The sequence below is a fragment of the Mchenga conophoros genome, linkage group LG13 (genome assembly GCF_057382185.1).
Source record: "Mchenga conophoros isolate Kocher_MC1m ecotype Shallow Benthic linkage group LG13, M_conophoros_male_GT1.1, whole genome shotgun sequence".
Classification (NCBI taxonomy): Eukaryota; Metazoa; Chordata; class Actinopteri; order Cichliformes; family Cichlidae; genus Mchenga; species Mchenga conophoros.
In genome coordinates this window covers 25,398,668-25,425,994 of record NC_140538.1, presented here as the reverse complement: position 1 = coordinate 25,425,994, position 27,327 = coordinate 25,398,668, and the positions used below count along the sequence as shown (strand labels likewise).

Here is a 27,327-nt window from a genome sequence, read left to right as displayed (position 1 = left end):
GATCCTGCAGCAGAAATCAGCCCAGGGGGCATTTTTCTTTTTAGTCTCAGTTTCCTGTTCTTAGGTGAAATGAGTGGCATCCAGTGTGGTCTTCTGCTGCTGTAACCCATCTGCTTTAAGGTTCAACATATTGTTGCAGAAGAAAATGCTCTTCTGCACAACTTGGTTGTGAGGAGTGGTTGGGTTATTGTTATTGTCCTAGCAGCTTTAAGCAGTCTGACAGTTCTCTGACCACTGGCATCAGCAAGGGATTTTCACCCAGAGATTTGGACCCCCCTCTGTAAACCCTATGATGGTTGTGTGGGAAGATCCCAGTAGATCCCCAGTAGTACAACAGTTCCCAGTAGAACTATTGTACCTAACATTTAAAGTGCCTTAAGATCTATGCAGAAATAATGTAGGTCGATTGTCCTACATAAAAAAATAAAATAAAATGGAATCCACACTTCTGTAAATGACACATTTATTTTCAAGAAATCTTTTAAATATTTGAAAAATTTCAAAGAAACCGCAACAGACACAGTTGGTTTTATATATATATATATATATTCAAATAATAACTGCACCTTTATTTATTTATTTTTATTCCTTTTTAAATACATGTACCTGTTAAAACAATTATTGTTTTATTAAGCGGTGCAGACCCCCAATCTCCTGGTGTGAAAAGGCACTTCACTGTGTGAGAGGAAGTCAGGAAGGTGCGGGGCTGGAGCAGCCATCAGGGTTGAATTGTTTAAAAAGCATCATTATACTCATTCATGCAACTTATGGAACAAAAAAAACAAACAAAAAAAAAAGCACATCAAAAAACAAAACAAAACAAAAAGTACAGTCAAGCACCCAGTCAGAGGGAAATAAATCTCATGGATAACACGATGTAGTATAAAGCTCTGAAATTTTAAGTAGTGAGTGGAGAAATGTCCTCAGATGTATCTCCCAGCAACTCGTGTAGTTTTATTAGTCGTATTTCTGAGTTCATTCCCACACAAAACCAATGTCTCTTGATTCAGAAAAACAAAGAAAACAGTTCAGTTCGTTTGCCTGTGCTACAGGTTTTAAGTGTTTTTGGTTAGCTACAAATCTCAAAGTGTTACAGCTGAAAATGGAAATGTGCTCCAGTCGCAATATGGCAGTCAGAGGTCTGAGGTGCGGATTTAAGGGCTTCTGTGGTGACGCTGCCTTGCCTCATTGCTGTGACAGAAGGGCATTCCTGTTGGCCTTCATTTTCTCAAGGCGCTTTACTAGGTGGTTGTTGGTCATCTCCATCTCCTCTACCTTATCTAAAGCTGTGCGCAGCTGTGGGGGAGCAGAGGGAGATAACACAGTCAACATTCTGCCACATCAGGTTTGTGCTCTGGGCTAAATCTGATTTAGGTGTTGTTACCTCTCTTTGAATTTTACGTTTTTCTGCTTTAAGTTCGTCCTCGATTTTCTCTGCGTTATCTGCCGCTGCCTTGTACCGGGAGACTTGCCCTTCAAGTCTGTTAATCTGGGGGAGAAAAAAAACAAAACCCGGAACGGATTAGTTTCCCATTTTAGCCACAATACCAACTTTTTTACTGAGGTTTCTGCAAAACATTTCACTTACATTTTGTTCCATTGTACCCATTTCCTGTTCTGCTTTTGAAAGCTTGAATTTGTATTCACTAATCTGTCTGTTGGCATCTCCTACAGAGAGCAGAGTTTCAACGTTAAAAGAAAAAGGGGTGGTTGCGGTTTAGCTGTCGTGTAAGTCGGGTAGCGAGGTCAACTTACTCTGCATTTCAATAAGGTGCAGGTCTGTACCGTTTTCCATCCTCTCCCCATCTGTGTACGAACTGTCCACCTTTGAGTGTTTCTGTTTCTCCTCCTCCAGCTGATTCTTCAGTTTCCTAATCTGAGCCAAAAGTTCGTCCTTCTCCTCTGCCAACTTCCGTAGCCTGACATCTACAAAACACAAGAAGAGTACATTTAATCAAGCTGAAAACTTTAGTCTTTTCCAAGGAAAAATTAATGAAATGCCTAACTTGCTGTAAACATTCCCACTATATAGGCAACAGGTGGTCCAACTCACCCAGTGGACCCTCTCCTGCAGACTCCAGCACCTGGGCGGCCTCCTGGGAGACCAAAGTGATCCCTGAGGACGGAGACTCGTGGTTGACATCTCCGTTTGGTGTACCATCTGGGATGATGACCAGCCCATGTTTCTGTAGTTAAGGAAAAAAAAGCTAGCTGAAGCCTTGTTCTATTATACTTTTTTTTATAGGATACCATCCCGCACAGTGAGTGCTGTGGTTCCAGGATGTAACAGTTAATGATTTTAGAGGTTTAAACGTGTGGATCAAGACATTCATTCCAATGTTTTACACCCTGACACTGCACAGGCTGCACTAATCCAAGCCTGAAAGCACAAACTGGACTGAAACAACAACTGCTTGATGAGAATAATGATGGCTTCAAACAATGTTCTGCTTGTGTTCTGACAGGTTTTGCAAAACACTTTAATATTATTGCAAAATTTGATATCAGATAACGTCACCCCATCTGGCAGTGGGTAAAGAAACATGACTCTAGTTAAATCTATTGAACTGTTACAACAACACGTCCTAGCAGTGTGCATTCTCATCATCTGAACTCACATTGCTGTTATTAACTGTTTTTGAGATCCAAGTACTACAGTGATAATGTTTGCATACATTAGGAATTTTATTTAATGAAATGTAGTCAGGGTCAAGAACAAATTCAGCAGTTACCAAAAGTTATGCACAAGTAGGAAGCAGGGGAAAAAACAAAAAAACAACTAATTAAAATAAGTGAAACAGCAAAGAAAGCGGAAAGAAAAACAAAGCGGTGGAAGTAAAAAGTATAACAACAAAACAGCAGGCTTAGTTCCAAGAAGAACAAAAAAAAAACAAACAACAAAAATCTTTTGGCCAGCAGCTCTTTCCTGTAACCTTTATTTTTTTTTGTCATTCGGTTGACCTACCTCTCCTGCTTTGGATTTCCCCTTGATGTCAGCGAGCTCATCTCTGAGCTCATCTCTTTCATTCCTAATGCAATCAAAGTACTCTTTCTGCCTCTCTAGGGCCTGGCCACATGGATGAGAGAAGACAAGAGAGAGGAGAAGAGGCAGAGAAGTTGGATAGACTTTGGATAGACATGCAATGCCACACATGCTGGAACAAGACAGGTACCATGCACAAACATGCACTGTGCATATCGAACAAAGAAGAGGGACGTAATAACAAACAGCACACGAGCAGAGAAGGACAAGGTGACGAGCTTTGAGGGTTAAAGGGAAAGATTAAAAGGAAAGGTAGAGCACAGGGGGTTGAAAGGGCACTGCTTCTGATTCTCACAAAAAAACAACAACTTTACATTAACACGATGCTGACTACATTAACAAATTGACCGATTCACAGATGGAACATGCATCTCATGCTGCAATTTATGGACTTAATGTCTCTTAGAGTTCACATGACCATCCTTCCAGAAATGTTGACCACAGCAGGCTTTAACGCTGTGCCAGTACACTGTTATTGTTAGCTGAGGCCACACAATCAAACTGAAATCTGTTATTTTGACATGCAAAAATCCAAACCGTATGTGAATGGGTTCTGTTATGTGCTAATGCCTAAGGGTCTCCATCATGCAGAGACAGCATGAGAGGCAAAAGAGCTGGAGCAGAGAGGGGGACAAAAAACCCCACAGCCATCGATTGCCTCTCATGTTCTGTCAGAGCAAAGGCATGGGACCTCCTACCGCAATCTTTTTGTCCTTCCAGTTTATCGTTTCCTGCAGGTCAAACACCTCTCTGGTGAGGGCATCTAACTTAGTCTGCATTTTCTGGCTCTCCTGGAGTGGTGTTGAGCAGCAACAAGAGGACACAACACAGGACAGGAACAAAACAAGAAAAACTGAATGGAACAAAGAAGTGAAAATGCACATGTATAGAGACAAAAAGACAGACACTGGTGAAACAGTGTGAAAAGACACTAATTAGAGCAGATATAGCTGGAATAGGAATAGATATAGAAATGAATGATTGATAGGATATATGGAATGAGAAGAACTGTCAGAGCAATAGACAGGATCTATGGTAGAGGATCTAGAGGCAGGCCAGTGCCAATCAGTCCTTATCAAGCTAGCGCAGTAGTTTCCGAACATCTTCCGCAGCCAGTACAGACACATCAACACTAGGCTGAAAAAAAAAGTTTAAGGTTCAACAATACCTCTATAAGCTCATCTCTCTGGCGGATTCCCTCTTTCAGTTCTTCTTGTTTATGCTGGAGAACTGTACATGTGTGTTTTTGTCTTTCTAGATCCTGAAAGCACAGACAGAACATTTTAGCCACAACTCTTCTGTAAAGAGTTTGGGACGTTACAGGTTACCACACGGGAGATTTATCACCTTCGACTTTTCTTCCAGCTCCCTCTTCATCTCTGACATTTGCTCCTCCATCTCCTCTATGACATCCTTGAGTGTGTCCACTTGATAGATGAGGTTGGCTTTGTCGTTGTCCAGCTGTGCATTCGATACCATGGCTTTCTTGTACTTCTCCTCTACCTCTGTGAGTGACTCCTGATAAAGGTTTGCAACATGTTAATACGTAAAAAAATTAATTAATTATTTCACACTCCACCTACATGCAACAGGTGCGTTCTCTGGTATAAGAACAGCTTTTGTAACACATCAAACATGAAATGGCCAAACATGCTACACATGTTTAAGTTTCAGATTAATAAAAAGATATTTAAAATACAAAACTGCTATTAAAAATACTGAATATGTAATTTGGGACTATGTAATGCACAAATGGTGAAAATGATCATACAATAATAAAAATGCCTTCAACCACTTTCAGCAGTGAAATAAGGCAGAAAAAAAACTATGAGTGCACCAGAAAGCAGAAAACCAGTTAAAAGTGCACCAGTTGTATCCAACTATCAAGAACATAAGATTGTTAGTAAACTACTCTTATCAATAAAAACATACAGTTTCCTTCCTTAGAGGACAGGAAGTTGCGGTGAAAGTCAGTGAGCCAGAGGGCCATTGAACCCTGTGCCAAAGAAAGCCTGGGTGGAAGAAATAATTTGAAAGAACGACTGATCTGTCAGCAGGTGGAGCTTTTACTCTTCTTCTTAAGACATTAAAAACCAGCACTAACTGAGGGAGTGTCTTCATTTAAGATCAAAACAGGAAGAGGGAGAAGACCATGCAGGAATAAAGAGTCATTGCGCAATTCTGACTGGTAGCAGGCAAAGAAACAGCTGTGGTGTTAGGAGCTACAGGACAGACTTCAAGGGGTGTGAGTGGGGAGGCAGTGTGAGTTAGTGAAGTCATGCTGCTCCCAGAGGACAAGAGAAGACATGCTGTGAGCTCAAGCCCCTCTACCTTCAGCTCTTTAAGCCCTTGCATGTACCGCCCTTCTACATCCTGAATCTGGTCCTTTAGTTCATAGATATCCTGTAGAGCAGATGGAGGGAATGGTTGGGGTGAACTGGGGCATCAGAGAGGTTGGGGAGTATAAAAGGGAGAGACAACAAAGCACCCGTGCTGCCATGTCAAACAGTCCAGCTGACATACAGATGCCCACTTAGAGACAGACAGTGTCATGGGCACATGTCCCATCCAGTCCTCCCATGCACACACACAGAAAACTGGTTAAAGCAGACACAAAGAACAGCAGGAGGGCAGCAGAGGCAACGCTCCAGAAGGAATATGTGTTTACATAAAAGGCTCAAAAACACAATAATCAAACATCCAAAATCAAATTGGAATTTTGTGTGCTAACTTCTAATCAGTTATTCACTAATTATTATAGAAAAGTGACACTGTGTGTATTTGAACTTCTTACCCTAAGTTCACTCAGACTGGTGTCGGGGTCGTAGGCGCTGCTGGTGTCTGTGCTACCTCGACGTGATGAGGTACCACCCAGTGATGCCAGGGTGGCTGCCGAGAGGCCTGGGGTGGCACACCGGGAGGATGGCTGAGGACATAAAGTACCCCAAACCCCAGTGAGAAAAACAAACGCAGCACAGCACAGCAAAGCAATCATCTGATACTACATGGCTCTTGAGTAATCCTGTTCTATTCAAATCCACCTGAAAGAGAAACCAGCTCAGACTCCCAAACGGCTGTTTGTATACACTAGGTTACTTTTATTCCCATTTTTTTGTGCTTGCATGTAATACAGAAAATTAATTCCCAGTGGAATTTGATTTATTGATGACTCAGACATTACATTTAATTTTTTTTAATTAACTTTGTGATGAGGAGTGCAATAGTTGCAACCAGAAACAGAAATGTGTCTGGTGTCATTCTGCTCTCCACATTCCTTTGTATAATTGTACTATAGTTGTTTACACACACACACACACACACACACACACACACACACACACACACACACACACCCTTTCTTAGCGCTACCTGGTGAAGCTGTATGTGCGATCTGAAATGAAACACTCGCTAACCCTGCCTCGCGTTGATGTGAGATAACATGATAATAACACAGTGAGGGTGACACGCATCCTGGCTCTACCCAGGATGCACCCTTGCCTAAACCAAACAAAAGCCTCTCTAACAGTGAGAAATGATCCGATGGAGATCATCTTCTGATGTGCGCTACATGTCTGAAAAGCAACAATATTCCGACCTCTTATCCCCAAGACTGTCCAAAACTGTCCTTTGAAGACATCTGTTATAGCAACCTCTGCATGACTCAAACAGGATGTACAGAAGTCTTGTGCGATCCCTCAAATCTCTATAGGTGTAGCAAAATATGTAAATAGGTGTAGCAATTTATCAAAACGTAGCAAAATTGAAATTCAAACCAAACAATTAAGGATGACTGTTGTACCCGTACTTATTTTGGTGATGTTTTGAACTAATCAAATTTGGATTCATTACTCCATAAAACATGTTGCCACTGATTTTCGGTTCGGTTCTTGTAACCTGGCACACCTCAGGCTTTTCTCCCCGTTCCCCTTACTAAACAACAGCTTCTTGACAGCCACACTTCTGCTGAGACCATTTCTGAGGCTTTAGTGAACAGTACGTCAGATGGGTCTTTCAGGTCCTGTGTCAGGTCTATGCCCTATTTCTTAACGACCTCTAAGGGTCTGTCTTCTTCACTTGTTCCATTTTCTGCCTGTCAAACTTTTAAATTAGGGCATTTTTCATAGTTTCAACTAAGAAAAAGGGAACAAATGATTTGTTTTTACTTCAGGCTGCTGGCAAGACGTCTGTTATGTGTAGAAATGATACTGGTTATTATGTGTGTTTTTTTTTTTTTAAATACCTGAATGATTCATAGGTCAGTGTTAACTAGCTTAAAAATTATTTTGCACAGTATCCCCAAAACACCATCATTGGAGATCATTTAATTCTTTGCTTAAGAAAAAAAAAAAAAAAAAGAAAAAAAAAAGTAATGGCACTTACTCTACTATAATCTGAATACTGCTTGTCACATTTTTCATCCAGCTGCAAAGCAAGCAAGAAAAAAACCCCATCAGTTTAGTTCATATTCATGCAATAAATTAGGAACATACAACCTGTATGGTCAAGCTTGAAGCCGTTTCCTCATCTGTAAAAGCAGTTTACAAGTTAATATGAGTTAGGTAAAAGTGCTGCATGTTCACAAAAACTACAGAGCTGACAGCTGATCAAGACACCAATACATTAGATACCCAGCAGTCCATGCTGCAATCACAACCACTGCAGTGGCCCACAGCACCCTACTATCAATAACAGATTAATTTCCACACAAAAACAAACAAAACAAAAAAATATGAATGAGTTTTAAATACCAAATATAATTTTTAATCGTGCGCAAGCCACTTCTGTCATTTTTATTTGTAAGTAATTTGTGTTAGACTCCATTCCCAAGCACACCGTCTGGAACTTTGTTCAGTCACTTACAGCATCCAAATCTGGAATACTCAAATCATCAAGGTCAGACACAATACTGCCTCTTCGGTTGGAGCGGCTGAAATAATCAGCGGCCGATTCACTAATGTCCAAGAGGTCAGAAGACTACTTACAACAGGCGCAGGATGAAAAGAGAGAAAGAGAGAGAGAGAGAGAGAGCGAGAGCGAGAGAGAGAGGCAGAGACAGGATAAGAGAGGGCCACATGAGTATTACATTATTGATGCCCAGTACAATACAATTAAAAAAGCAAAAGCGCTTAAGTTTACTGCCACATCAACTACCCCATTACTACAGCTCACCCCACTGTCCCTCCTGCCTCTGCTACCGCGTTCCTGGGACACACTGCTGACAGTGTCATCATCTGAGGAAGACTGACACAAATACGCACACAGACAAACGTCACAAAATGAGGAATCACTGTACTTTTATACAGCAAACAGCAACTGACAGAATTCCAAGTCTTGGTCTTAAATAGAATTGATTTACTTTAAAGCAGCAGTAAGAAACCTAATTCAATTTTATGCATTTAGGATAATTATCTCAGATGCATCAGCTGGACCAAAGTTAAACCTTGCTACAACTTCTCAGCCTGCACAGAACTGTTCACACACTTGTCACACAAAGTCTGTCAAAAATGCTTTCCTGAAACGGTGAGAGGAGGTGAGGAGGAGGCTGTTAGCAGTAGGTTTTTGGGTGCTCTCATGCAGACTGGCGGTGGTTTTAAGGTGCTCACCACAGGGCTGCTACGAGTGGAGCTGGCTCCAGAGGAGTACCAGCTGTATTCAGAGGGCTGTGGATGGGATGAGGAGGAGGACAGGATCAGCATGGAGCCAGACATCACACTAATGGCATAACAGTAAACTGCTGTGGGATGACAATGCAAAAATAACGTGGTTCGACAAACAGAAGACTTACAGCTCTTGAACTGTAGCCTGAGCCGTAAAGGCCAGCGTCGTCGCAAATAGAGGCCTGAGGGTACACGTGGGAGACAACGTAGGACTCAGCAAAACACGAGAGCACACATAAATCTATGACGCACTAGCTAAACAGACTCTCTTTTAGCCATGCAATAAACAAATACTTGGTTTTCCAACTTCAGCTTGGTTTCAGTGCTCCACATCAGAAGCCTTGGCTTCACACAGACTTCTGTCTTATCTAACCGAAGCACAAAAATCTGCCCACAGATAAGTGCGCAGAGTCCAGGAGCTAAATATAAGCAGACCCAGCCACACTGGGCATCCAATCTCATGTACGTGGCTGTGACAGAGGGGGGAGGTCTGCCTCTGAAGGCAACTAGAAGCGTGCAGAGATGCTGGCCACTTAGAGAACAAAAACTGACCGTGCTGTAGCTGCGAGACAGCCCTGTGCCAGTGGTGCAGGGTGAGGAAGTGGTGGCCTGTTGGAGAGGAAAGGAGCAGGGAAAGGTCACCTTAGAGGACAGAGGCAGACCATTGTGGAAAAGTGAGGCGGTGAGAGAATAAAGAGAAGCAGCGAGTGGAAACAGGACGAATGTTTTGCTGAACCTAACACATTTAGGACTTTGAGCTCAAAGTGTGATAAGACATGACATGTCCATTTAAATAACACCCTGGTCATAGTAATTTACATGAATTCAAATGATTTTAAGAAGTGTGGGTATAAAGTTCTGAGCAACACTATGCGCCAACTGGTATGTTTCTCTCTACCCTGATTATTATGACACACAAACAATGCCCCTTATTACAAATATCTAACAAATATGTAACACATAAAAACTCCACTAAACGACACCATGCAGACAGGAATAGTCAGCTTCAGCTGGCTCCATTTTCAGTGAGTGTCTGTCAACTAAAAGTTGCACAGCAAAGGACCAACCCGATAGGTAGAGGTGGAGAGAAGAGGTGGTGGTTTGGTCTTTGTTAGGCTGGTGTAGTTCCTCTGATCGTGGTACAGCCCAGTCTGGAAGGATATAACCACCAACAGAAATTTCATCCTCTGGTGTGTGTTTTATTAACACTTCTTGATCTATGCGCCACTTCACACAGTGATGACAAGTAAAGGGTAAAGTCAGCTGCCAAGAAAATACCACTGCAAGCCACCACAATGACTCTACACCATCTCCATGCTTGAGATCACAGCCAAGACAACAACACTGACCAGAAGGTCTTTCTTTGAGGGCCGGGATGAAGCCTTCTTATGGCTATGCAGATCATTGTACACAGAACTCTGTTCAACACAGAAAAACAATGCAAAGAGAAAGAAAATGCAGCTGTAATGGGAAACAGGAACTTCAAGAAAAAGAAAGTTATAAAGAATGGCAAACACCTAAGTTTCATACAGTGGAGCGTGAACTCTTGAGCGCAGAGCTAGTAGAGATGCCATCAGACTGAGGAGGAGAGACCACAGAATTATGATCGGATAAAGATTAAACAACAGAAACAACCAAACGAAAAAAAAAAACATCTGGGATGCTGTTAGGTCAACTTCTACAAATGCATGCATATGTTTGGTGTACTAGACACATAACTGTGTTTTGAAAAAGCTTTTGGTAATGCTGAACTGTACACCCTGCTATTCTTACACAGTTTAGAATCTGTGACTTTGTTTCTTTGTCTGCCAACTCATGCTGTACGACCAGAAACTGAGCAACCAAACTTGACACGCACACTGCCACTCAGGCCCCACAAGGTTCTTTATCCATTTCAGATATGATGTTGTCATTATATCACCTGGCAACCGCCTAACAATGGACATTTATGTGCCTATAACACCTTTTAAAAGCATTGCATCGTTTGTATTTATGACAAAATCCTCTCTCTAGATAGATATAGATATCTATCTATCTGCAAAACTTCACTTATGTGTGATATATTATGAGGCCATCAGGGTGCCTGTCAACAATCTAGGAAAACTACTAAAATTACGTATAACCGTAACATGACATTATATTGCCCTTATATTACCTACAACACCTCAGGAAAGCACTGTATCACTTTTATTTCACAGCCAAGACCACAAGCAGGGCAAACAATACAGTACTATGAGCATATACTAGTGGGTAGAAATATACCATTATGATATCTAAGAACCAGTGTCAATGTGCATGCATTTCCAGCACAAAGAAAAAAAAGAATTTAAAAGCTGAAAAATGTCACACCAAGTTTTCTTATGAATGAATCAGAATCATAAAGCCAGGCATTCAGAAAATATCATGGTGCAAACTGCACTGAAAAGGCATTTCAAGATTAGTAGATGAGAAACTTCAACAAAAAAGGTAACTACTCTAAAACAGTTGCCATCTAGGAGTTAGATCTGCTTGCAAAAATAAGGTTAGGTGAATCTACTATTTAGCCTTCAAACTACTCTCACACATATGCACAGAGAACAAACCAAGGCATCTTTTCTACGGGAACTGGATTGACTCTTAGACCCCAAGTCACGTATTCCTGATGACGACGACTTAGAATAAAAAACATTAAAAAAAAAGATAAGCAGGGAATTTCTCAGAGAAAACTAAAGCAACAGTCAATACTGTCAAAATAAAACGCAGTTCAGCCAAATCTTAATATATATAACAACTGGTTTCCACACAAGAGCAACGGCTTTCACACATTAGTGTGCCCCTATGAGTGTGCAGTCTTAATAAACCTGGCAGGGGTGTATTATGTACGCACCCTGTAGCTGCGGACTGACGTGACATCATCATCCAGCCCCTGTTAATGTGGAAATATGGAGTCACAGTAGAAAAGCAGATAGAGAGAGACACACACATGAGTGATGAGAGATTAACTGTATGCCTAAAGGGGAAATAAGAAAAGGAAATAGAGGGAGACAAAGAGGAAGTATGTAGGGGAGATACAGACCCGCTGATGACGGCTGCTGGATCTACTACTACTAGAGGCTCTGGCTTTTTCTGCGTCAGCCTAGATTCAGGAAGGAAAGTTGGAGTGAAAGCAGAGAGATCACTGGAACACTTGGTTGCTGTGCAAAGCCCGAGCCATTCAAAAAAACCTCTGCGTGTTTATCACCAAATGGGTGTCATAAACATTTGCAAATGTTAGCCTTTTCAAGCAAAACGGCAGGATTAATGATAAACTAGACATGCTAATATATTACAAACCTTTGTCTCATTAAACAGCACACAGTGAAAACCTATTTTCTGCATCAACACACCAACACAGATTAATTTCATGCAGAAGTAGTTCATAAACATTTAAGACACTATCATTTCTTAAGTAGCTGGAGGAGTACAGCTAACGGTCCAAACCGCCTCCTTACATACAGACTCACCCACTCTAAATAAAGTCAAAGGCCAAAGCCTGCTCTCCAAATACACAGTCACAGATTATGGTGTCTCCAAAGCAAATACACTGTTGAGGCATATTTCCACAGTGAGGTACATAGTAGTCAGCAAGTCAAGTGTAGCTAAATTGTCAGGGTTGACTGGGACTCAGTCCCACACAACAGGCTGTGTTAGTGGAAATGGAAGCAACAACACTGCCTCACTGGCCTACCATCCACTGGTGGATCTGACCCCATTTTCTGCTGCTACTGCTGGATGAGCGGTAAGAAAGCTGGGCAGAGGGAGGAAATGCCAGGAAAAACATACAATCATATTTCATTCAAAACTGCTGAAACGGAAAAACTGGGTGACATTTAAACCAGGAATAGAAGATTTTTTTGTTGATTTGTGGACATGCAGCACTTTCATTTTTTTCTTTCCATGGGTATATTTCTGTATGTGAACTGTCACTGTAGACTTTCTTTTATGCTATAAAGCCAACAGCTTGTAGATCGTCTGCTGTGGATGCAGATGAGCACTTTGCAAACAGGAGGTAGCGACAAAACATTAAAATGTGATTAGCAGAAAGAAAACAAGACCAAATCCCATAGTAAAATTACAAAACATTTGTGCTAACAGACACAGCAGTAAATCAGAGTACCTGATGGCCTGAATTACGGTCAGAGTATCTTTGCCTATCAGGTCCACTTACCTCTTTCTGTTGCCGTTCAAGTTCCCTCATTCGAATGTCTCTTGCCTCTGCCCGAGCCGCCCTCTTTGCTGCCAGCCTCGCCTCCGCCTGTAACACACAACATGAACACACCTGTCAATCTCAAATGGAAACTTATAAAAGGTATAAAAGAGACAGCAGAGCGCTGCAATAAAAATAATCACACTGTAGAATTTACATGAGTATGTTTGGATATTGAACAGTTTCCTGTAAAAGAGAAGGCATCTGGCAGACGTGGGTTGATTTCATTTCTTCACACTCGCTTGAAGGTCGTGCTGTCACATAAGATGAAGCCCTGCTTAGTTTTAACAACACATCAACAATAACAAATCACCAAAAACGACCTAGTTTATGGATCTACCAGGATGATAAAGACAAATTAGTGCTTATTTAAAAAAGAAAATTATAATAAAGAGATTTGTTTTTATTTCACAAACACTGCTTTAATCACACAGTAGAGACCACTCAATGTAACTGTAAAATGATCTGCTCTGTAAATACCTTATTCTTAAGCAATATCAAAGATTTCTCTATTGAACTTTTTTGTTTTGCCTCGACAAAAATAACATTAATATTCGCTGATTTTGTTGTTGTTGTTTCTAAACTCAAATATTGCTACAGGTGCTAAAACGTCTGTCTTTTTACGGTATGGAAACTTTGCAGAGTCCATATTACATTGTGGACCAGCTTCCTCTGTGCCACAGCTCCCGTTGAGTGCTTGGGATGCCTCATCCCCACCAACATGTGCTAACCATTAGCTTCAGGAGGGCTAATTTAAAGCCCTCACAAGGGGAGATGCCGATAGCGCACAAATAAACTGAGAAGCAGAGCAAATAGAAAAAAAACAAACAAACAAAAAAACAACATGAGTCAGCCTGAAAACAATTTCACAATATCCAAGTGACCCTGAAGCACAAAACAGCTATAAATAAAAGCTAACCTGAATACCAAAACTCCTCTTTTATTGCACAATTTGTTGTAGTGAGTCAGATTATAAACAGGAGATAATTTTACAGAGCATGGAGGCTAATGTGAGCAACCCCTTCACAGCTCCGATTAGACACAGGTGACTATGTAGCCTAGCCTTTCATTGGGTACGGCATACCAAACATGCTCTGAAACTAAACATGCCACAAACAGAGAATGGCAAACTTGTTCGTGAAACTATAAGCTCTTTATCTCTAGCTAAAAGGCAGTCCATAAATACTGGGGGTAGTGTGTACAGTATCTCACTGCAGACAAACACTGTCAGCATTCCAGCAATTTCTTATCTCCACTGCCAGAATCGAACGCCTGTGGACATACGCTATTCCCGTTTCAATAATAGCCTGAAGCGCACAAACACAATTTAACAATCTTGTTTAGCAGATGAATTATCATTTAATCCTAACAACAAATACAAGCTAGAGATGTTCATATCCAGACATGTTTTAATAGATTAGTATCAGCTAAAATACATTAACCAAACTCTGATCTTGTCCTTGCTGCATTTCCAACTAAAGCCTGCCAGTGTTCTCTTCTTAAAAGACATTAGGGATCAACACTGCAAGCAGTTCACTGCTCTGTGACTGAAAACCAGAGTGCCACTGTGAAAAATTATTTGGTCACAGAAGTGACTCAACTCACACTCAGGCTGGCAAAATTAGTTAAGTTCCAACAAAAACAAACCCATTAGTAGGGCTGGGCTATATCATACCGTTCACGGTAATACCGGTGTAATTTTGGGCAACGATAGGAAAATGAAATATCATGATAGAATTAGAGATGGACCGATCCGATATTACGTATCGGTATCGGTCCGATACTGACCTAAATTACTGGATCGGATATCGGAGAAAAATAAAAAATGTAATCCGATCCATTAAATATCACGAAAGCACCTCACAAAACTTGCAACACGCCGTAACTCGCCTCAGAACGTTAGCACATCGGAGCAGTAGGCATCACGTGATAGAGCGGCTGTGGGATGCTGGACCTGTCGGTGGTCTGGATAGCATTTGGAGCTTCGCTAGCAACCCGGCATTTCATCTCCGACAAAGTTATCCCCGAGAGAAGTAAAGCAAGTGTGTAAGTCCATCTCTGAATGTTTGTACAGCATTCCTGCGTTAAGCTTAACAAACGATATATGGAGCGAGTGCCTCTTCTTGCTGCTACTTCAATCATGAAACTGCTTAATGATCAGCTGATCGGCTTTTCTGTCGCGAGTCCGTCTCTCTTGTTTGTTTTTGGCCCACTTTGCACCAGAAAGAGGAAACCAGCGGCTGAACAACAGCAGCACGTTTAAGCTTGATAAGCTGTTGTTAGAATTTATTTAATATTACTTTCTACACCAGGATCTTTTTCTACGTAGCTGACGGCTGGTAACTGTGCAGGGGCGGATCTAGCGAAGTTTAGCCAGGGGGGCCGATAGGGCATTAACAGGGAAAAGGGGGCACAAAGACATACTTTTCTTTCTTATTCTCATTTAAAATGTCTAGCTTTTAATAAATAATTATCTGACACCCAAAGTTTTAATTTGATGTAAAATGAATAGAAGTCCATTACTGTATATAGTAACTATTAAGTCTAATATATACAGTGGGGCAAAAAAGTATTTAGTCAGCCACCGATTGTGCAAGTTCCCCCACCTAAAATGATGACAGAGGTCAGTAATTTGCACCAGAGGTACACTTCAACTGTGAGAGACAGAATGTGAAAGAAAAATCCATGAATCCACATGGTAGGATTTGTAAAGAATTTATTCGTAAATCAGGGTGGAAAATAAGTATTTGGTCAATAACAAAAATACAACTCAATACTTTGTAACATAACCTTTGTTGGCAATAACAGAGGTCAAACGTTTACTATAGGTCTTTACCAGGTTTGCACACACAGTAGCTGGTATTTTGGCCAATTCCTCCATGCAGATCTTCTCGAGAGCAGTGATGTTTTGGGGCTGTCGCCGAGCAACACGGACTTTCAACTCCCGCCACAGATTTTCTATCGGGTTGAGGTCTGGAGACTGGCTAGGCCACTCCAGGACTTTCAAATGCTTCTTACGGAGCCACTCCTTTGTTGCCCGGGCGGTGTGTTTTGGATCATTGTCGTGTTGGAAGACCCAGCCTCGTTTCATCTTCAAAGTTCTCACTGATGGAAGGAGGTTTTGGCTCAAAATCTCACGATACATGGCCCCATTCATTCTGTCCTTAACACGGATCAGTCGTCCTGTCCCCTTGGCAGAAAAACAGCCCCATAGCATGATGTTTCCACCCCCATGCTTCACAGTAGGTATGGTGTTCTTGGGATGCAACTCAGTATTCTTCTTCCTCCAAACACGACGAGTTGAGTTTATACCAAAAAGTTCTACTTTGGTTTCATCTGACCACATGACATTCTCCCAATCCTCTGCTGTATCATCCATGTGCTCTCTGGCAAACTTCAGACGGGCCTGGACATGCACTGGCTTCAGCAGCGGAACACGTCTGGCACTGCGGGATTTGATTCCCTGCCGTTGTAGTGTGTTACTGATGGTGACCTTTGTTACTTTGGTCCCAGCTCTCTGCAGGTCATTCACCAGGTCCCCCCGTGTGGTTCTGGGATCTTTGCTCACCGTTCTCATGATCATTTTGACCCCACGGGATGAGATCTTGCGTGGAGCCCCAGATCGAGGGAGATTATCAGTGGTCTTGTATGTCTTCCATTTTCTGATGATTGCTCCCACAGTTGGTTTTTTCACACCAAGCTGCTTGCCTATTGTAGATTCACTCTTCCCAGTCTGGTGCAGGTCTACAATACTTTTCCTGGTGTCCTTCGAAAGCTCTTTGGTCTTGGCCATGGCGGAGTTTGGGGTCTGACTGTTTGAGGCTGTGGACAGGTGTCTTTTATACAGATGATGAGTTCAAACAGGTGCCATTCATACAGGTAACGAGTGGGGGACAGAAAAGCTTCTTACAGAAGACGTTACAGGTCTGTGAGAGCCAGAGATTTTCCTTGTTTGAGGTGACCAAATACTTATTTTCCACCCTGATTTACGAATAAATTCTTTACAAATCCTACCATGTGGATTCATGGATTTTTTTTTCCACATTCTGTCTCTCACAGTTGAAGTGTACCTCTGGTGCAAATTACTGACCTCTGTCATCATTTTAAGTGGGGGAACTTGCACAATCGGTGGCTGACTAAATACTTTTTTGCCCCACTGTATATATATACCCTAGTAAGCTATAGTACTTTTTCCTTTGGGAAGGTACCATCTGTGCAGTCTGCAATTCTGTTGAAGAAAGATGTTGAATTTATTTAATATTTTAATATATTGAAAAATAATTGATTTCTGTGCATTTTTTTTTTTTCACACTGCATCAAATTAAGGTTGATTACGTCGATTAAGCATCATGAGGTGGAGCGTGAGGGGTGGTTCCCTATTTTTTATTTATTTATTTTTGTTGTTGCTGGGAGTTGGAACCCTATTAGTTAGGTTGCTTAATATTTACGCTAAGTACTCTTTAAAATACCAGAATAGGGAGGATGGTGTAGGTTTAAGTTTATTAGATTGATCAGTATTGCTGAACTATGAAATATTTTTTTTGCATACAGGTATAACAGAATATCTTTAGTGTAGTTGTTGTTTTAAACTTGAGTATGAACTTATACAAAATGCAGCAAGATATTTAAAAAAAAACCAGTTTTGTTGATTAAAACACACTATATCGGATTCATATCGGTATCGGCAGATATCCAAATTTATGATATCGGTATCGGTCATAAAAAAGTGGTATCGTGCCATCTCTAGATAGAATATGGGTAAAACGCGCATGCGCAGTGCCTTTGTTTACATATGCACACGGCGGCGACGCAGAATGAGAAGAGCGAAAGTGGATCGTTGAATGAAACGGATGAACCAGAATTGATTTGTAAAAATGCTGCAACTTCAGTGGTGTGGAACTGGTTTAGCTTTCGTCCGTCAGATACACAACAAAGCACTATTTTTAGTAGAGCATGCTAGCGGGCCGTGTTGTTTGGAAAATACGGCACACTTAAACTCAATCCTTTGATTTTTCTGAAAATCGACAGTGCCCCTTATAATCCCGTGGGCCTTATGTATGAATTCTGGTTGTGTTTACTGACCTCGAAACGATTTTATGTCGTACACGGCGCTCGAAAATCTGTCAAATGTTTTAGTACGACTTTGCTAAGCTACGAACCCGCACCGCTTGATGGATTGTCGGAGCATTACGGCTATATTAGGCAGGCGCCTCGCGGAGTGATACGTACTGTGCTTCAACATAATATTACCGTATTGTGTGTGTGTATATAACCTCTTTTTAAAGTTTTGTGGATATTATACATGGTTATGCTGAGGATATGTCGGCCAGTTTCCACTGGAAATGCCTTTTGGTTAAACTGTCAGCAAGGAATTTGCATTTGCACTGTTACGTCTTTATATAACTTTAATGCACATAAAAAACAGCTGCTTGTTTAAGTGAAAATACATTGATGGGGTTTTTTGCACTAATAAAGTTGGGGAGTTGTAAAGCATGTTGTCTAGTGTCAATTATATCGTCAGTCATATCGTTATCGCAAATTTCCAAATGTATATCATGATAAATATTTTTGGTCATATCGCCCTGCTCTACCCATTAGTCCTCCTTTCTCTTTGCTCATTAGGAAAGATGCACCACTGACTGACATCTGCAAATAAGATGACATTTACCAATGGAAGAGGCTGATGTTTCTATCTTCCGTTTCACACCAGTGTTCAAAGAGAGAGTGATAAATACAGAGTTCTTTGTTACCCCCACACAAATGGAAAAGGGAAAAGAGAGAGAGAAAAGAAACCCCAAACAAACCAAAACACACACCCCTAAACACACACACAAAAAAAACAATAAATAAACTAAATTAGCAACAGCAAGAGCAGACAGTTTTTTATTTTCAACATTGTTATCAGGCCAGACCTTCACAATTGGCACAACCATACTAATTAGCAAAGATAAGTACCTGTTAGTCGGTGCAGACTTTCACTTTCACTGTTTAAAATGACAACATCATTGGCTAAATATTAACCTCAACTCCAAATTAAGCCCTGTTATTGCCTGGTTTCTGTCACTCCTGCAGCCTGTACAAAGACTCATAGCGATGTAGAGGGAGCAATGAGTAGACAGCAAGTAGACAGTCTAACACCACAGTATCAAGAGTTAATTTTGATTAATAATAATTTACCAACTTCATGAACATATAATAGCAACTCCAATATTTTGAGCAAGTCGCTTATGAAAAATAAGTTGTGGTTTGGATGTTCAGTTTTATTTGGGGATATATGTGGTAGCCATGTTTTTGCCAGAACAGACGTTTGACCTACGGTAAACTTAATATCCTGCACTGTGATCTGTACAAGGTGAAAAAGGAAGTAAAGTTGCAAGTGTGTAAGAGAGACCAAATGAGAAAGCAAATGAGATGGCTGGCCGTGTGCTCTGCACCTGTTGATCTGTCTGACAGTATGACCTGCTCTGCACAGCAGCACAGCTGAGCTTCTCTGTCTGTCCTATCTATAGACTGGCCCATCCAGCCTTGCTCTCTGACTGCCACATCATGGGCCTGAGAAGGTAACCCGAGCAGTAGAAGTTCGCCATTAAACACTCCTCCTACACTTGAGGCAATAAGATTAATCCACCATATGGGGATATTCACCAAAATTCAAGTAATAAGAAATGTAACAGAAGGCTCCTTTTCCTCTGGTTTATGTCAAAGTAAAGTGACTTGAGTGTTGGGAATAGTGTTGAGAAAACACTTCAAGACATCTGAGCTCTCTGAAAATGTGAAACTTATTAAAAAAAGAAAGAAAGAAAAAAAAAGAGCAGATTAATCGGTACACGATCTATAAAATGCCACTGTAAAACCTGAAGCAAAACACACACTGTACAAGAAGTTAATGTAAATGTCAAAGTTATTGTAAAATTAAAAATAAGTATGTGGAATGAGGAATCTGTATTCAAGGTTACTGTAATTAAACCCCAATTCTCTGCAAAATAAAAAAACAAACAAAAATCTTTCAGTCTGTAATAACTGGAAAATGCCGGGCTGTGAGAAACTGACCAATAACTTTTTAATCACCTACAATTCTTCATAATAAATTCAGCAGTAAATGCTGAAATTTATGTAATATTAATATTTAGATAACATACTGTACATTATCGCAATCTGAAATGAAACAGTCAATATCGAGCTTTTTAAATTGACCTTTATTTATGCAACAATCTGCTAAACAAGATTGTTATGTTGTGTTTGTGCGCTCCATAGGAGACTCAATGCCACATTTACAAGGGAGGTCTGTTTGAGCTTGTTTTAACTCCAGTGGAAATAATTATGATAGCTGATTAGTATGTCCTCTATACTAGTCCTGTAAATAGCAAACCACCAGGTCTCGGCTCTCTTTGAATTATACTCAACCAGTCCTTGAAAATGCTAACTCCTCTATGTCTTACTTTTAGAAATCCAAATAATAATTGTTAAAAACAGGTTTTAATGGGGATAGGAGTGGTAGTGATTGTATCCCAGCAGCCATCCAAACGCTTATGAACACAGACTGTAATAGGTGCTTTGTTCTTTGAACTCTTAACACTCCTAACCATATAAGGAAAGTTGTACACTTTCCATTGCAACAGCGACTTGGTGATATCACAAATGAAATCAAATGGACTATGAACTATAGTTTGTGCACAGACACTCCTCTCTCTACATCAAAAAAGACATGCATGGCTTTGTTCAAATAGTTGACTCCTTAGATCCCTATCTGAGGGACAACACCTATGAGGTGATAATCTAATTCTAATACTTGTCCCCTGCTTGATTTGTAAGCTGCCAGTATTCCAAAGATTGAGTGCCCAGTAATGTAAGGGGCCTCAAAACTAGTCTGGTGATGGTGCAGGCTCAAATTCACAGTCACTCTCAGTCGGGGACTGTGCCAAGACTTTAGACTGGTCGACTTTTGGCTCTCCTGACCACAAGGTAGGAGCTGCAGAGGTTTAAGAATCTGGGCAGGTGGTGACGTGAAACAAGTTAGACACTGACCCCTTGAACTCCCTAAACAGTCTAATCTCTGGTTAGCAGCACAAAGAGAATGAGACTTAGGACCTGACTGGGAGGGTTGGATGACTCATGTTTCTATGATGAGCCTGTGTAACTATAAAGAGAGCAAATGGAGCCTTGTGCTTAGAGTTCAAGAATGAGGAACTGCACCGCTTTCGATCATCAAAGACTTCGCTCTTAAAGGTCAATATAAACATCAACTAAAGGCTGATATTTATCGTTAGGTTTAAGCTTTTAAAGGCAAGAAATTATCTGATTTAGCCTAAATTTTACAGGAAAAAAAACCTGCAGAATCACTATTACATGCAAATATGAATTTAAAGATCCCTTTAAAAACTATTTAAAACAATACAACAAGAACCAAAAACAATATTTGCTTTTTCTGCTGTTATCCACAATATTGTGGAGAAAAGTGAAGGAATGAAAGGCTTGTAGTGGAACAAAATGGAATAATCCCAGGGCATGTTGTTACAAGCCAGGCAGCTTTTTTCTTTGCCTGCGTTTTTCCTTCGTGAACAAAAACACTACAAGTGAAGTCAACCTCTGTGGACTCCAAAACAGCCGTCTTCACTTGCTTCACAACTTAACTAGAAAAACACAAACATCAATATCTAACTAGAAAGTGCATTTTCTGAAGAAACTGCAGTGTGAATGCTTGAATCTGAATGTATGCACTGAAATGAATTAATTGCTGAATTTTGAGTTAAAAATATTGAATGAGATTAAAAAAAAACAAAAAAAAAAAACGAATTTAACCTGAAAACAAAGGTGCTGAACTGCTAAAAGCTGAAGGTTACACAGAAGAAGGAGTTGGAAAAAAACTGAAAATGTTTTAAATGTAAATTAGAAAACCCTAAGAAATGAGAAAAGAACATTTAGAGTCAGAAAACATCTGAATGAATATTAAAAGGTCATATTCTTTGAATCACTGAATGACTCAAATGTGATCCCTCCACTTTGATCCACACAGTTTAAAAAGTTTAAATGCCTGAGCTTTGAAAGATACGGTGTTGGAAAGAGAACAATAATGGCGACAATTTGAGGGTAAAATGATGGCTGTAACACTGTGGACACAGCAGCAGTTGAAAGAGAAGTGCTTAAGATGAATCTTGGTACAGTGGCAGGCAGAGCTCGTTAAGCAGGCAGGTGTGAGCCTGGTTGCTATAGTGACCGCACCCAATGGCTCCATACACACGTACACAGACATGCGCCTCACTTTTGCTGCTTAAAATGAACAGAAAAGTCAGGCCGAAACAAATCGTTCCCAAATGAAAAGTAAAAGTCGTATTGACAAAATTCTTTCACCGTGAGTGACAGCAATGTCTAGTCTACCTAATTCTCAGTTTTCATGCCTGTGGAGTTTATTATATGGACGTGGTGACAGTGGAAAGACACCATGCTCTTCTGATTTTCAAACGAACCTTCTGAGCCATTTTAACATTAGAGTCTATGGAAGAGTTGGAGGGAGGAGGCTGTGCATTGGTGACATTTACGAAAGAACCATAACACCTAGGACAATAGTAAACACATTGGATGAAAGAGGACAGCGATGGCTACGTTTTGAGGGTAAAATCATACCTGTAGAGCAAACGCTGCGGACACAGCAGCAGTTTTAAAAAAGATTTTAAGATTAATTTTTTTGCTCCTCTCACTCTAGCAGTTGAGCTGCCTCACTCTAGCCCCAACATTCCGTCCCATACACACCCATTATAAACTCTGAAACGGCTGAAAAAACATCATGAAACTTAAACTGGAACTGAAGAAAAAGTATAATAGATATTGAAAAGATAAATACAAGTTGAATAGTTGAATGTCTTGTCTTCGTTTTAAAGTTTGAATGGTGGCTCTATGTCAATGTATGTGGAAGTAGTAAGAGTTTAAAAATGAGTAAGTTGAATGAGGATTTGAAGGGTCTCCCCATTGAAATACATTATAAATTTTTGTTGAATAAAGTTGAATAAAATTAAAAATATAAATGTTAAAAATATGAAAAATAGAAGCAGTGTTGTCCAAAAGAATAGGAATCTAACGGTGTTTGAATGGTTTTTCTAAGTTGAACGGTTTTGAAGGAGTAGGCTTACAAAAAACGTACGGAATACAGAATAAAATATAATAATAATAAAGATTCGAATAACAATACTGTGAATGCTTTTCAAGCATTCACACTAAATATAGATATGAAGGTTTTTGATAATGCAACTTTGAGCACCACACTTCAAATTAACATCAGTCGCCCTGCAGTCTTCGTACACCTCTCTAATTCAATGTGCTGTTAAACTAAACTGATAGCTAACCTAGTCTGAAACCTGATAGATTGCATACAAGTTCTGCTGAGTAGCCTTTGGTCTCAACTTTCAACCAGTTTTTCAAAAAACAACACTGGAACATCAGTAAGGTCAACCAGGTTACTCCAAACCTGGGCTCTAAAATTGTTAGCTCAATTTCAAATGGTGTAAAAGCTATTGGTAAATACTTTCCACAATCTCTCAGGCCAAAAGATAATTAACATTTTTAATTCTTTTTGTTTGAATTCACACAAATGTAAGTAAAAAAAAAATACTTCTGTCTTCTTGAAATGTTTCACATTGATGAAAAATCATTACGATGACCTGAGTTTTTTCTTTGGTTTAAGTAATTGCAATGATAGAATAAGGGTTACAAAAAGTAAGTAGACACATGCATTTACATTATAAAGCTTAGGCAAAAGATTTAATCGTCATGTTCAGTTTAAAAGGGCTCTCACAAACCATAATGCTGCTTAGGCAAGCATATGAGTACTGACAATGCTCTTAAGAAACTACTTGGTACTACAACTGGTAGTTTTAAAAAGTGATGGTTCTGTTGCCCGGGTTAGCCACCCTTAAATTGACAAATCAGTCTTCTGTCTATACTTGAAGCCCCCATTATCTCAACGAGGATAAACAAGAACATTTGAGCTGAATAAAAATCTGATTTGCATTGATTCAGATTGCATAAGGGGAACCTTTTATGGAGAAAGCATCCCAGGTTCATTGCAGTAAGCTTCAAAATTAATGTAGGTGATGAATGACCTTACCTCACGAGCAATGCTACTCAGCGCTTCATCCTCTGCTGAGAACCGATCTTTTAGAGGAGCACGCTTTCTACCAGTGCCTTGTGTCCCCATGTTAGTACTGGAACTCATACTGCGTAAGCCCAGGAGATGGAAACGTGTGTTAATTCCTGGAGGAACAAAAGCAGATAAAAATAATTTCAACAAGTCAGTAAACAAAGTCAAATGATAGAATAATTAGACATATGCCTTTTGGCTGTGTTTCACGGTGTATGCGTTCTGCACTCCCAACTCAGACACTTCATATCTCTTATTTTCACTCCTGCAAAAACAGACCCTTGTATGGCACCCACAAGGGCTTTGGATAAACACTTGTGACTGACATGAACCAGCTTTAATGTGACATGCATATAGAAGGAGCTCTGGTAGCTTAAACCAGCCAGAGATACCAACCCAAAACGCAGCATGATAAAGTGTACAGAATGAATAACACAATTAATTAAAAAAATAAATCTACAAACAATACCTGTCCACTGATTACGCTTGCATTTTAAGTTGATGTAATGGGTATTCCACATGCGTTGATAGACATAAGAGTAATATTAGAGTTAACATTATCACTAGACAAAAGCCCACTGTGGATGGCTGGTACAGACACGGGGGGGAAAACGCCTAGTTTAGGATCCGGCTGAGTCAGAGGATCCAAGTGAGACATGAGCACTCCATGCAGACGTTTGATGAGCTAAACCGCGTAGGTCCAAGAGTCAAACGCACTAATCACAGACGCTGCAGGCAACTTAACGAATACTGATCCTTGACAAAGAATAGGGTGATTAGCCACCCATCATTAATCAGCTGGGTTAAGTTACCACCCACTAATAAAGCTGGAATTACCCCCTGTCATATAAGCAAAATAACGGCCTCAGCTGGGTTAGAACAAAAGTAATGCAATGAAGTGAGGCAATGTGTTGCTCCTTAGCGTTAGCTACCAGCGTTAACTACTGTTAGCTAGCTCTTTGCTGAGCTAACTGGGAGTGCTAACTAGCATTTCGTCGTTCCCGAATTCATATTTGAAAAGTTCCCTTATTAGGTTCTCATTGAGCTTTCAGCCCAGCTAACGCTCTAGAAAACGAGAACTATTTAGACGTGTCCATCCCCCGGCAATGACCCCCACCCCCCAGTCCCGAAGACCTACCTAAAGCTAGTTCACTTGTTTAGCTGGGTAGTTAGCTTGGATAGCTAGTGGGGCTAACCTCGACTCTCCAGAGACAGACAGGGCAAATTGGCACTGATCCTCCAGTCATATTTCCCAGCCCCCCAAAAACAATACCTCACCTTCGCGACACCTTTAAATAACCCGCGATACTGTCGAGGTGTTATCCCTTGTCTCCTGGAGTTTCAGGGGTGAGCCATTCGGGTTCTCTTCAGAGATTGTTAGTGTTTTTGTCCGCAGTGACAGCTGTCATCAGTCCGCCTTTCCACCGCTCCTCACTGCCCTCCTTACCCAGTTTCCACACACACTGGTTGGTTCCAAAGGACCCGGATGTTGGAAAAAATTAGGGTGTGATGCTGCGTTCACGTCCCGCAAGAATAATCAGAATCTTAACTTTTTTTCAAACTGATGCAGACCTTCTAGTTTTTGTATTACCATATAATAATTTTAGGCGATAGAAACATTTCTTTCTTTAAACGAGAAATAAATCAACCCTCTTGTATTGTTATTGCTATATAAATATCCCTTTGTATTGGACAGTTTCTTGCTTTGATGAGCAGACTTTGTTAAGCTTGCTCACAAATGATATGATATCTGTAAAGCTTGTATCTTTTAGCCCATATTTAAGTACAGTATAAATTTAATGTAGTTGAAAATGTAGTGTAGAATATATTGTATGTAGACTTTTGCCAAAATATTATCTTATTCAAAAAATTCCATCCAGTACATGTTATTATTTTATATTATTATTATTATTTCTTTTTTATGCAATGTTATATTTTTAATTTCAGCATTTACTTTTTTCCTTGTCAGAAGTTTAGTTTGGCCTTACTGATGGGGCTCGGGGGTCCAGACCCACCCACTAAAGATGGTGTACCCCTTCATCGGATTTCTACTGATATGCTTCAACTGTAAGTTCCATTAATTCATAGAAGTTGCTAATAAAAACAAACAAAAAAACACCCTCCATATGGGTTAATAATATTTCAGTGCTTCTTCAGCAATCATGTAACCATCATGACTGAGGAGGTCATGCTGGTAACCTTCATGTTCCTTTGAAACTAAACAGAGGTCATTCATCAGCTGGTTCAGCTATATTGTATGAATGTAATTAATAGAACAAACCGAATACTCCAATGAACTTGGATGTCCGTCCAATAGCATATGGTGTGCCACCAAAGCTGCAGAGGTTACCTAGGAAGGTCAAAGGGCACTGTAGTCACGGCTACATAGTTTGTCCACATGAGGGCAGTAATGTATAACGATTTGTTCTGCATTATGTAAAAATGCAGTGCTGTATGGAGTTACGCCATACTTTCCTAATTGTATGATGTGGATGCAAACATTTATGTCGTTTAATTTAAATGCTGAAGTTACCTGTTTAACAAAATATAGATGGCAGTCTGACAGAGCCAAAAAAAACCAACCCAAAAACAAAACTTATACAAGGGCAGTGACCTAATATTTATATGTGTATGCATGAGAACAGTGCAGAAAACTAGTGTCTTATTAGCAACAACTCCAAGAATATATGCAAACAAAGTACTGTTTATCTCTCTTTGTGTTTTTAGAGCACTTGAACACCTGCAAGGGATTTTCACGCAGAGAACCTGTGTGGGAATTTCCTGACTGACACCCATAACACAGGTTACACGAACTCACACACACACACACACACACACACACACACACACACACACACACGCACGCACGCACGCACGCACGCACACGCACACGCACGCACGCACACACACACGTATTCTTATTTTCCCTCATTACAGGAAGCTAATACTAATGACTGTTTTGTCCCTGATCGCCTCTCTCTGTTTGCTGCCGTGCAGACAGGGTTTACTGGAGTCTTAACCCAAAGACAACATCAGCCACACTGTCTCCACACTTCTACTCCTGATTAACTTTCTATGTAGTCATCACTTCAAGCACTAATTAACTACTGCAGCTGTAATAGCTAAATAAATAGGCAACAGATGCACAAGATTGGGTTCAGTTATGCAGCTGCTCATCAGTCACTGATAATAGCGATTGCAGCTCTTTGTTTTTCTGGCTGCTATCTTGGCAGAACATAGAATCATTGCATGTTTGGCAAACTGCCTCAGA

The 27,327-nt window shown here is 40.4% G+C and overlaps 1 protein-coding gene across 8 annotated transcripts; it reads right to left on the bottom strand.

Annotated features, from left to right (window-relative positions):
* Positions 1 to 449: 449 nt before the first annotated feature.
* lrrfip2 (leucine rich repeat (in FLII) interacting protein 2) lies at positions 450 to 25,537 on the bottom strand. Of its 8 annotated transcripts, XM_085297430.1 has the most exons (27): positions 25,335 to 25,537; positions 24,024 to 24,169; positions 12,887 to 12,973; positions 12,407 to 12,466; positions 11,756 to 11,815; positions 11,567 to 11,605; positions 11,283 to 11,351; positions 10,231 to 10,278; positions 10,050 to 10,118; positions 9,768 to 9,851; positions 9,253 to 9,309; positions 8,829 to 8,882; positions 8,647 to 8,703; positions 8,213 to 8,284; positions 7,904 to 8,017; positions 7,424 to 7,465; positions 5,838 to 5,969; positions 5,375 to 5,446; positions 4,391 to 4,561; positions 4,212 to 4,304; positions 3,742 to 3,834; positions 2,966 to 3,067; positions 2,054 to 2,186; positions 1,756 to 1,926; positions 1,589 to 1,668; positions 1,385 to 1,489; positions 450 to 1,296 (listed from the first exon to the last, which is right to left on the bottom strand). In XM_085297430.1, exons 2-27 carry the CDS (start codon positions 24,129 to 24,131, stop codon positions 1,186 to 1,188), a joined length of 2,283 nt encoding a protein of 760 aa, XP_085153556.1. In that variant the 5' UTR covers positions 24,132 to 24,169; positions 25,335 to 25,537; the 3' UTR covers positions 450 to 1,185. The 8 variants fall into 8 exon arrangements, with proteins under 8 accessions (XP_085153556.1, XP_085153561.1, XP_085153560.1 ...); XM_085297435.1 differs by lacking the exon at positions 3,742 to 3,834; XM_085297434.1 differs by lacking the exon at positions 5,375 to 5,446.
* Between the last annotated feature and the right edge of the window lie 1,790 nt (positions 25,538 to 27,327).